The 11317-nt window shown below is 33.3% G+C and overlaps 1 protein-coding gene across 1 annotated transcript; it reads right to left on the reverse strand.

Moving 5' to 3' along the window:
• Positions 1–1999: 1999 nt before the first annotated feature.
• Positions 2000–7661, reverse strand: LOC108322196 (uncharacterized). Its single transcript, XM_017554216.2, has 16 exons — positions 7216–7661; positions 7114–7142; positions 6909–7020; positions 6717–6814; positions 6530–6626; positions 6249–6338; positions 6084–6146; positions 5868–5942; positions 5722–5787; positions 5552–5629; positions 4798–4908; positions 4639–4716; positions 4433–4552; positions 3289–3332; positions 3180–3207; positions 2000–2305 (listed from the first exon to the last, which is right to left on the reverse strand). The coding sequence occupies exons 1-16, from the start codon at positions 7246–7248 to the stop codon at positions 2291–2293; spliced, it is 1137 nt and encodes a 378-aa protein (XP_017409705.1). The 5' UTR covers positions 7249–7661; the 3' UTR covers positions 2000–2290.
• Positions 7662–11317: the final 3656 nt, after the last annotated feature.

The following is an 11317-nucleotide window of genomic DNA, read 5'->3' on the forward strand; positions in this document are numbered from 1 at the left end:
CAGAATGCATGTCTTGAGTTATAAAGTGGTGGGAGTAAGAGTAAAAACTTTGAGAAGAACTGTTTGGGAAGCATTCGTTAAAGTCGATTTTGTGTGAAGCAGAGTAGTAGACTCGTAAGATGGGGCACCAAACTTTTGCACATTCCACTCCCCTTCATCATAAACCCAAAAGCTATCACATTCATGATGGATAAGATGGAAAATGTGTCTTGGTAAGCCATAGTAGGCCTGGTTAGTTGTAACTATAACCTGCAACCTATCACCCTCATCATCACTCTTCAAAAACAAGTAACTTGGAGTTAGTGTTTTCGACAGTCCATGTTCTATGACACCACACATTTAAAAGCCTTTTGGGCCTACATGCCGGAAACAACGCTTGCCAAGCCTGTCTACTGAAATAAGCCTAATGAACTCGTACTACTTGCAAAGGAAAGTCCTGCTAAAAAATATATAAGTACTATTTATAAATGTATAGCTGTACGAAATTTCACATGTTCACTCAATCAGCTGTCATTCATCGAAATCCTTCATTAAAAAAAACAAATTCAAAATATCAGTTAGAGTGTTATTAAGCAAGGTCTGTTACATACATCACCCCAGGTCATGCAACTGGGTAATACACCAACTCTTGAAAACTATTTAAGATGACATTTTTCTTGACAGATTCATGTCATGGAATATATAACCCAACGTAATATAAGCAAATAAAAAACTAAATTAAAACTCTCAATAACTTAGGTACTTTGTGATCACGAGCAACTCTTTATATTTTTCTTGATTAGAGTCATTCAACTTGCATATTTTGTATTACAATTTCATTAATCTCTATAGTTGAAAATTATTGATTTATAATACCTAAACTTAGAGAAACATGTAGCTCGGCATTTCTCCTTTTTACTTACATATATTCTTTTTTAATTTTGATTAATTTACTAATTTGTCGCGCATATTACAAATTTACTCTATAGACAAAATCCCCCCTACCAAAATTGCATCTGCAAAAACTCAAATTTAAAGTGAACTATTATTGTTCAGTTGATAATACATACATACCTTCAAAAGCGTCATCAATAAGCTGTGTTCTTTTGCCTCCACCCATGAAGAGAATTGAGCTGATGGAGATACAGTTACACATTTGTCTTTGAATTGGGTATTAATCCTCAAAAGTTTGGTTCTGAGTTCCCACCATTCAATCATTCAATTTATCATTTAAACCACACTTAATTTGGTTTAATACAATAATTATAGCAACGCCAAAACGTGCAACCAAAATACAAATGATAATAAATTATATCAATCAACATTTGAGGTTGCATGCAAAATCAGTGGAGTGGACACCTCATCCAGTTACATTGCAAAAAATGTTGCTGACATGAGTTTGGTTCATGCATAAACAGATTTGATTTTGCTACGGCATTAATTGGTTTTTTCTTCTGTTTTAAAATAACTATTCAAATTTAGTTTATGGATATTTTTAATAAAATTTTCCCAAAAACTTCTTTTGTAGCTTTTACATTTTTTCAATCACATCATCTCATTTTCTAAAGAAATCTATTCACTTTCTTCCATCCAAACAATTTCATTTTTTTAACTCTTCCTTCTTTCTCTTTCCACCCCCAACCCAATCCAATAAAAAACTATATGCCACCGAAAATAATTACTCAACACTTCAAATGTAAATCATTTTCGCAAATAAATTAATAACTCTAAATAAAAATCATTTAAATAGCTTTTAATGCTTTAGGGGTCCGGGGGGGGGGGGGGGGGGGGGGGGGGGGGGGGGGGTCACGAAAGATCCTAAAATGGAATTGTTTTCTAGTAATTATTGGCTCTGTGGAGCACTGGTCCCCAACTACTACCTCTGCATTCATCTTTGAAAACTACCACCACCACTTCTTCAAAAAATCTACGTGAACTGTGTATTTCCTCTGAATAAATGAGAAAACGAATTTTGGAAGACACAAAAGTGGTATCATAAAATCTCTACTTTAGCTGTCGATTTTAAATGCTACGTAGTTTGAATGGTCCTTGTGAAGTTGTGACATAAATAATATTTAATTTTTCTCCTACCAGTTTCAAGGGTACAATAACACTAATTACAACATCCTTCTAGTAATTACAAAGACGTTCAACCATACTCTGCCTGTTAACATAAACTACGGCAGTGCAGGATGAACAAGCAAGATTAGTTAAATAGTCTAAAAGAACGATGCCCGTGCCTGTTATACTGCAGTGCAGAACCAACTCAGTTGATCATGCGATGCATCAAATATGAGTAGCCTCGGTTTTGTTAATTACATACTGCCTGCAAATCAAGAAAGAACAAGTTCACAACACTGGCGCCATCAATGTGACCAATAAGTAACAATAAATCTATAGAGCTAAAAGTGACACCATGAACACAACTGTATTACCTCATTTCATATTGGAACCTGCCAATTACCAGTATAACTATGCAAGATAATGATGTCGACTTTATGATCGAATCCTAACTCATATGTTAATCAACATTTCAAGCGAAGACCACAAAATTGGTTGATTCTAAATCACCACCAAACCCCTCTTTCCACACCAACACCTGCTAACACCACAAAGGCACACAAGAGCATGCCAACGCTAATATTTTGATTCCCTTCCGCAGCCAGTAGCCGCATAAGTATGATGGAAATCCTTTTCTACTATCCTTTATATTTCTACAATTCTCAGTACTAACAACTTAGCTTCATAATTTAAGGAACAGACCAGTCTTGTCTTCAAAACCAGGTGTCTTCAAAGGTCAACGAGTTAATCCCACAACAGGTAAACCGGTGGGCTTTAGACAGAATGCATTTTGAAGATACTTTCAGCATTGTAAAGTTCATACGGGAGAACTTTTGGATATACAAATGTCAGATGTTATATCACACATGAGAACTATAAACTATCTCGATCAGAAATTCAAGAAACTAAGACCCAGATTGGATATTCAAGCAATGAGAATTTCCTGAAGATAGTTTAAGGCCATAATAACTTTACAAAATAAAGTATACCTCACTACAAAAAATTTTCCAAAGCTACTTACCAACCAATTACCACAAATCCAATGACAATACTCAAAACTATTATATGAAACGAGTTTGACTGCTAAATGGACGTAACAAATACTTGGCCGAAACAACATAGACATAATAAATACATACCTCAGCCGGTGCTGGAATGATAGAATCCCTGTAAAGGTTGAAAAGCATTTAAACATACTGCATCTTTTCATAATTAGATAGTTCTTAACAAATCAAATATATAGAGTACCTTGGCCTATCAGATTTTGAAAGATGTTTAGACATAATTGATGCCTGCGATAAGACGCATTATCACATTAATCCATTAAAAAATTTGTAATGCAGAGTCAAATTAACACAAACCAATGCTAAAAAAATACTGTCAGGCAATTATTTGAAAAACATGATTAAAAGGAAAACTACTTGGATTTATAGAAAGAGAGAAGTGTTTGAATTGAGATACTCGTTTAGTGTGACACCCCCTCCCCCAGAAAAAAAAAAGAAGAAAAACTATAGAGTCCACATATATATTGATCCACGTGCTTTTCAACTTTCAGTTAATGAAGAATAGAAGTTACACAGATTTAAATTATGCTTAAATCCAATTTCAATCTCCATAATGAAGTCAATGTGCAATTTAGGTCTCTAAAAAATATTTAATAGCACATTTGGTCCTACAGTTTTCCAAAATTAAGCAATTTTGGTCCAACATAAATACATAATCTATCCTAACAAAACTACTTGTGTGTTTTAAGTGATAAAAGATATTAAAACTTGTTATTAAAGATTACTATGACTATCTTGTGTGAATAAGTAACAAACTATTATTACTAGAGAATTTTAGAGATTCATAATGTATTAGCAGTGGACCAAAATTGCTTAATTTTGGAAAATTAGGGAATGGAACGTGCCACTAAAATTTTATAGGAACCAAAATTGCACATTCACAACTATGGGAACCAGAAGTGGATTTAAGCCTTTAAATTAGTAGTTTTATGATAATAGTAGCAGATATAGACTTTCTTTAGCAGACAACAGACAAAACAATATTAAGTCATACCAAAAGTTGATTTTAGAGTATCTTGAAATTTCAATTAACCTAGCATATATGTAGACAAAAACACTCAAAACAGCAGTGTTGCCTTTCTTTCTATTTTCCCTCCATTTTTCTGGCTATGTACACAAGCGAAGCACCTATTCTTGCTTCTTCTAACACATCTGTTTATTCCACCTGTCATTTTAAAGATCATTTTGTATTTTGGCTAAACACTACGAAACATAACAAAGAAGAGCTTCTTTGACTAAAAAACGGCTTTTTTTGGTTTACATCACAGTCAAAGCATCAAACAGGCTCTAAATGCCTGTGACCTACCTCGAAAAACACAAAACATTACCTGCTCCTGTATGATGCTTCTTGCTTCAACAAGCTGAGCTTCGAGTTCAAGTTCCCTCTCAGTAGCCTCCGAAGTAACTTCTGCTCCCTTTTGAGCATCTTGCAATTGAACCATGCGCTCCTTCATATTTCAATTTTCAAACACTTAACAATCGTAGACAAACAGTTCATGTATGTAAATACTTGAAGAAAAAAATCAGTAAGTACCTTTATAGAAGCCATTTTGTTACGAAGGCTTTCTTCTATTTGATCTCTGGCCATATGAAAAGGTAGGTCAAATACGTCCTGCAAGTATCAAACTCATTAACAATATCAAAAGGCAGTTGGAAAGCGGAACCAAGTATGAAAATTTAATAAGCTTTTTACCATTTTCCCAACCAATGGAGATTGTGAAGGATCACTTTCAACTCTTTCATTGCCTGTGAGAGACTGCTTAGGTAGTCCGTTAGGCGCATTTAAGAAATCACGCATATCCACCTGTAATCAGTATACTCACAAATCTCATAATCTAGGTTGAGCAACCTGCTTTAGAGGGGTGCATCACAGAATAAAGGCCTTTATACAGGGGCAAGTAAAGACTGTAGGAGACAGAATTTAGAATATTGGATGAAATCAGAAAAGAAATTTGCTGAAAGCCACCAATATCACAAATACACTACCATGTGAATCTTCTTCCATTTCCCGTTTAGTTAAAATGACCATCCATCATTTTGTACTTTGCATGAAAAAATAATTGATTCCCATAACCCATCAAATTTTTTATATTACTGATTTTTGTGACCAAACCAAAGACATAAAACTTTTAATAATGAAAAAAACAATAGAATGAAACAGGCAAGCCCATTAATGTACAGCAGAGGTGTGTACACACATTCACTCATAGATATTCACTTGGGAAGAAAGGGAATATTAGAGACCTCTCTAAAACTGAAGGCAAGATGAAAACATTCAAGAAGGAAGCATATTGTGACTGAATTATAACAAAGCAAAAGTTTATGAAAGATACAAAATTACATCACGGAGAATCAGTGAAATGGGAAAACATGAAACAGTTTGCATTCATAAATAACTGCAAGTAGAAATTTCAGCATATAACAATAATTACAAATCAAGAACCTACCTGCATTGATCTCAACAATGCTCTTAAATCAGTATTCTCTGCCATCAGTTCTTGATTTTTTGCCTCATAAGCATCCACCTTTCAATATTAAATTAAAGGGTACGAGATGATGATGTTTCCAGAATGCAAAAAACTATAAAAACAAGGTGAAAGCTTATTATTCAGCATACAATCTTCTTGTAAAAATCATTGTCAGCTTTCTTCCCATTCCATGTTCCTCGTTGCCTCCCTTCCTTCTGTTTACACACATTATAAAAACCAAAAGCATCATGAAACTGAATATCTTCCAAGTCCAAACTAAATGGACAGCTCGCACCTGAAGCAAATTCATTATCTCCATGCCCGACCTAGACTCTTTCTTCTTCTCCATTAAAACTTGGTTTAGTCTCTCCTGCAAATACAAAATACCAGCCCTTCATTTCCAAAATCTGATAAACTGTGAAATCATTCAATCAAGCATCGGCAAAGTTCCTATGACGCAAGAGCACCAATTCCCTTCTTATCGAACTATAGAAAAGCAAAGATATCTCACCTGCAATTTTATGTATTCCTTTTCCTTCTTCTTCATCTCATGCAGTTGTTGAGTCTTTACTTGCTTTAACACCATTCATTGGTCAGATTGACAAGAGTCAGAGGCTTATCCATTTTGAACATCCAAACAAGACGCCAAAATAAGCAAAGTAGATCAAATTCTAACCTGATTACCAATAACCATTCTCTGAAACTCATCCCTCTCCTGCTGCAGCTTCTCAATTTGAGCCTTCAAAGCTGCCGTGTTTTTAGCTTCCTATACCACAGGAACTCAATCCCAATTAAAATAAAACAATAAATAAACAAATAAATTCGGGTGGCATCGGCGCACAAATAAGGAAATTGTTTTCCGCTTGCACAATAGAGACACGCCTCTGAAAATTTCATTTAAGCAAGACAATAATATGCTTTACGTTTGTCAAAACCAAAATCCAAGCATCTCCTTACTGTTCTAGTAATAGTCGCTATCTCCCTGTCTTTGACTTGTAGTTGACCTTCGAGCCTCTCCACTTTGGCTTCTAACCTCGAGATGTCAGACAACAGTCTACAACAACAGCAAAGGCAAAACACATTGAACTCGTTCAGATAATGCATCACGAGGGAAACACTAAACAATGGTTCATACAGGAACTACCGTTGTCTTTGATCATTAGCAGACTCTCTAAATTCGACATCGCGCTGTCTCTGTTGGAGCAGAAAGTAAATGCAATTGCAAGTCCTCGCAATGGAAACCTACCACATTTTCCAAAACAACACCATTCACATAACACACGAACACACATTGGCGCAAAAAACGACGTTAAGTGAAGATCCGTTAAATTCTCACGGGGTCATTTGCGAAGAGATCGAGCGAAGCAGGGAATCCGAACGTGACGAGCGATTGGTTGAGATACTTAGCGCAATGCTCCAAATTCTCGACATCGGCGAACGTGTACTCTCTGAAACAAAGAAAGGAAAACGAAAACCCTCCGAATGGATTACAGTGGAAGAAAAATTGAAGAGCATAGGGTTTTCTGAAGTTCTAAACTAACCCGGCAGCGAAGGCAGATTGAGACGGATGCTGCAGAGAAAAGAGAGAGTGTGAGAGAAATAGAGACGAACAAAAACGTAAATAGGGATTCTCGGAGTTTTACCCTAAGATCGAAGTCTCCTTCAGTGGGAGGCATTGTTGTTAGAGTGAGAAAGAAGTGTTTCTGGGCTCTGCGTGTGACTCGAGTGAGAGTAGTATCAGTTTTAGATCTAAATTCTGAGATTTTAAGCGGTGCCCAAATTTGAAGTGGAATCAATCAATAAAGCGGTTGCTATGGTTGGGGATGCTGAATTCTGAATTATGACTATGTCTCCGAATTATACTCTGTACTCGGATCTGGATATTTGTTTCTATACCCTCCAATTAAACCCTCACAGCTGGCTTCACCTGCACTTTTTCTTTGAAAGATTAGTGACGTGGCGGTTCTTGATTGGGTAGAAAGATGCAAGGTGGCAATCGCGAACTTTATTTTTGGTTGTGAATTATGGCGCCTAACTAGAGAATCGTTTTGACTCTGGATTTTGGGTTTGGGAAGAAATGAAGTGAAAGCAAACATCTCTTGAATTAGACGTGCAGGTTTTTGTTTTCTATTTTCGTTGGTTGAGATGCGACTTTCATCTCATAATCAATGTTTATGGGATACATTTTTGGGGTTATATATACTTCTCCGTTCATAATCAATGTCCATTGTTTTGTTATGTCCCAACGCACTTAACTCCTCCAGCTACGTCTTTTCTTTTTTTATTCATCCATCTCATTAAAATGTTGGCAATAATCTATATTTGCTTCATTACACTTACCATGAGTCCCTAGAAAATCATTGTGCTAGGTCATTAGTTGTTCTTTTTTAATCACAGTAGTAATATGTAACAGATATTGTGCTGAGATAAGAAATTTTTTGTTACTTTCAGGATATGTAGAATGTCAAGACACAATTAGTGTATTGATCAAGTAGTGTTTTGGACTTTGGTTGATGAAATTACATTTACTTGCGAATAATAATGTTATTAATATATAATCTTTGTTATTTAAAAAATAAACTCACTTCTTTCTTTCTAACATTGGCACGACATTAAAAAGGTAATTAATCTATCAATTTCGATACAATGACTATAAAAAATTAAATATAAATAAAGCTCCCTCTTTAAACCACCTACTAAACATTATTCTTTAATTAATGGCCATTCAACTTTGTGTTTAATGTGTTTTGTTTTCTTGAATTGGTTTACGGTGAATTAAGAAAATAAAAATATCTAAGAACTGGGATTTTTTTTTTCAAGTAGGTGGCAACATTTAATTAAATGGTGACGTTTTAAAATAAATCATTCAGGTAAATTTCTTTTATATGCAAAACATTTTTTTTTTTTAGAATGTGGTGTCTACTTTCTCTTTTTATGAATTATTGATATCAAAATGATGATATATCTTAATGAGATGTAGATAGATATGGACAGAAGTAACATGATAAACCGATCTAAGACATAAAAACGTCTAAGGACAAGGGAACAACAGCACAACCTCAAATAAGTGGCATTCATGAATCCTTACCAAGATTAAGCAAAACCACGATGCTGATTGCGTAAGAATTGGTCCATAATTATTTATTATAATGCTTTATAATGTCTTGTGTCGAATGAATGTCATTTTTTCTGCTATATTTACTGATTTTAAAATATAAAATACATATTTTTAAGTCAAAAAGACTAAAAGAAAAATATTTTATATTGTGTTATAGGAATTGTTTTGTTGAAAAGTATTGCACTGACTTCACTTCCATCGTTGGAAAAAAAATATAAAATTATAACATCTCATTTTTAATAATATTTAATTACTAATGTAGTCATCACATTCAATATAAAAACAAGTTAATTGAACAAAATATATTAAATATTACAACAATTATTCTAAATATAACTATAATACCAAATATATATATATATATATATATATATATATATATATATAAAAGATTTCATACAGAAGTAATATTACACTTATTAATAAAACTTAACAAAATCTTTCAAAAATTGATATAAATGGAAAAACAGATATCATATTTCTTCAACGTCATCCTCGTCCTACATTAGATCTACTAAAACATTCTCATGTGTTCGTATTATCAAAGTGATAATTGCAAACAAGAAAGACAAATATATAAACAAATAGATAAAAGTAAGCTAATATACCAAAAAAAACATTTATATAACATTTATAAAGATTAATATTATATTGATATAAGACTCTAACGAGCTATGGAATTGTGGGGACTTTTGTTTTCCTAAAGAACTATTGCCTATGAGTTTTACCTTACCATATACAAGATTAGTTCGTTAATATTTTTTGCTAAAATAAAACCCTTAAACTACAACATCTTGCTCCTTTCATCACATATCTCACCTTTCTTTATTTAAATCTGGATAATTATTAAAACGTCAAGATAACTCTCAATACATAATTCATACATCAATACATATACGATTAGAACCATTACAATAAACTTCTCATTGAAATATACGATTAGAACCATTACAATAAACTTCTCATTGAAATTCCTTTCGCATAATTACCAAATATACCCATCAACATGTTATAAATCCAAGAACATCACATTTCATAATAAACACAATTAAAATCACTTCATGACAAAATACAGAATTGGAAATTCACAAAAATTTACGCTAACGTAGAGTGATGCTCAAGACAAAAATTCACAAAAACACACACTAAGATGTTGGAAGTATTAATGAATAAACTACCATACTGGTCATTAAAATGAATGTTCTACAGTTATTAAAAATAAATAAAAATCAGTAGTTTGTTAGATGGAATTAAATGTCATTCACATCCAACCAAAAACATTAGAAACATTAAATATATTTATGTAAGATGTTAAGTCTTCTCGCATTAGAAATATTAAATATAATTATATAAGATGTTAAGTCAGTTCACATGTTGCTTTTCATGGAGAGACTTGCAGATTTGTTGTGGTGTTCAGAATAGATATGTTGCAACTCCATTAATTTGTTTTGGATATATAAGTTAAATAAACAAGTGCAAGTTTTTTTTTTCTAATCTTTTTGCTTCTTGAGATTATGCATATTATCCTCGAATACCTTAATCACTTATCAACATTATAAAGAAATGTCTATGCTCTTTCTAAGAGTCTTTTTGAGAGTATATACACACCTTTCTAAAAACAATAAACTAAATATAGTTTAAACAAGTGCAGTGATGATTGCATAATATAATTAATATACACACACTTTCATACTGACAAAATTAAATATTATGACAAAACGTGCTTATTAAAGGGGAAGACACGTTCTTAATAATCATTTGTATTATTTTATATCCAATGTTGAATTATTTGAATTATTTAATTTTTAATGTGCTGTATTTTTCTTCTAGTGTTGACTTACTTTGATTGTTTGAGATTTTCACGCCATATTTATTGTATCAATATAGTCAATTATTAAAATTGCAAAAGAAATAAAAAAATAAACGCTTACTTAATTAAGTAATATTTCATCAAACTGAGCTATTAAACTCACAATAATCATTACATTATTTGATAAAAATTAAGATTAAATCCAAAATTCAAAAAATATATTAACAATACAATGAAATTGACAGCAAACCACACTACATAAACTAATTTCTATCAAAGGAGCTCTTTTAAGAAAAAAAACAACAACACGAAGAGGGTAAAATAGACCGGTGTAAATAGCAAAGTTATTGAGTAAGCTAGGCCCCATAAAGCAAAACAGTGATTGAGTGAGATAGGCCCCGGCCCCGTAGGATAAAAAGTGATTGAGCGAGATAGGCCCATTTCAACATCAAAATAAATTAAAGATTTAATTGCTTCCTTTGTCCCCAGTTTGGTTGAATTGTGTCAAATTCATCCTCATTTTTAAAAAAGTTTCATTGTCGTCCTCACGTGGTGTAAAAGTGTCAATTGAATCCAAACATAGAAAAAATTTGTGTCAAAGTAGTCATCTCCGTTAAATACACACTAACGGTGTTAAGTGGCTGATTATTTGGCACCCCTTCGTGGCACTGACCCCTCTGCTCATCACTCTCATCTTCTTCCTTACCTCATGGGCCTTCATCTCCAACAGGGGCCTTCATCTCCAACACCCGTGATCAGCCCCTCTCGGATTTCCACCCTTTCCGTTCTAGAATTCGTCAAATTCATCCCCATTTTT

This window comes from Vigna angularis, chromosome 1 (assembly GCF_016808095.1).
Source record: "Vigna angularis cultivar LongXiaoDou No.4 chromosome 1, ASM1680809v1, whole genome shotgun sequence".
Taxonomy (NCBI): Eukaryota; Viridiplantae; Streptophyta; class Magnoliopsida; order Fabales; family Fabaceae; genus Vigna; species Vigna angularis.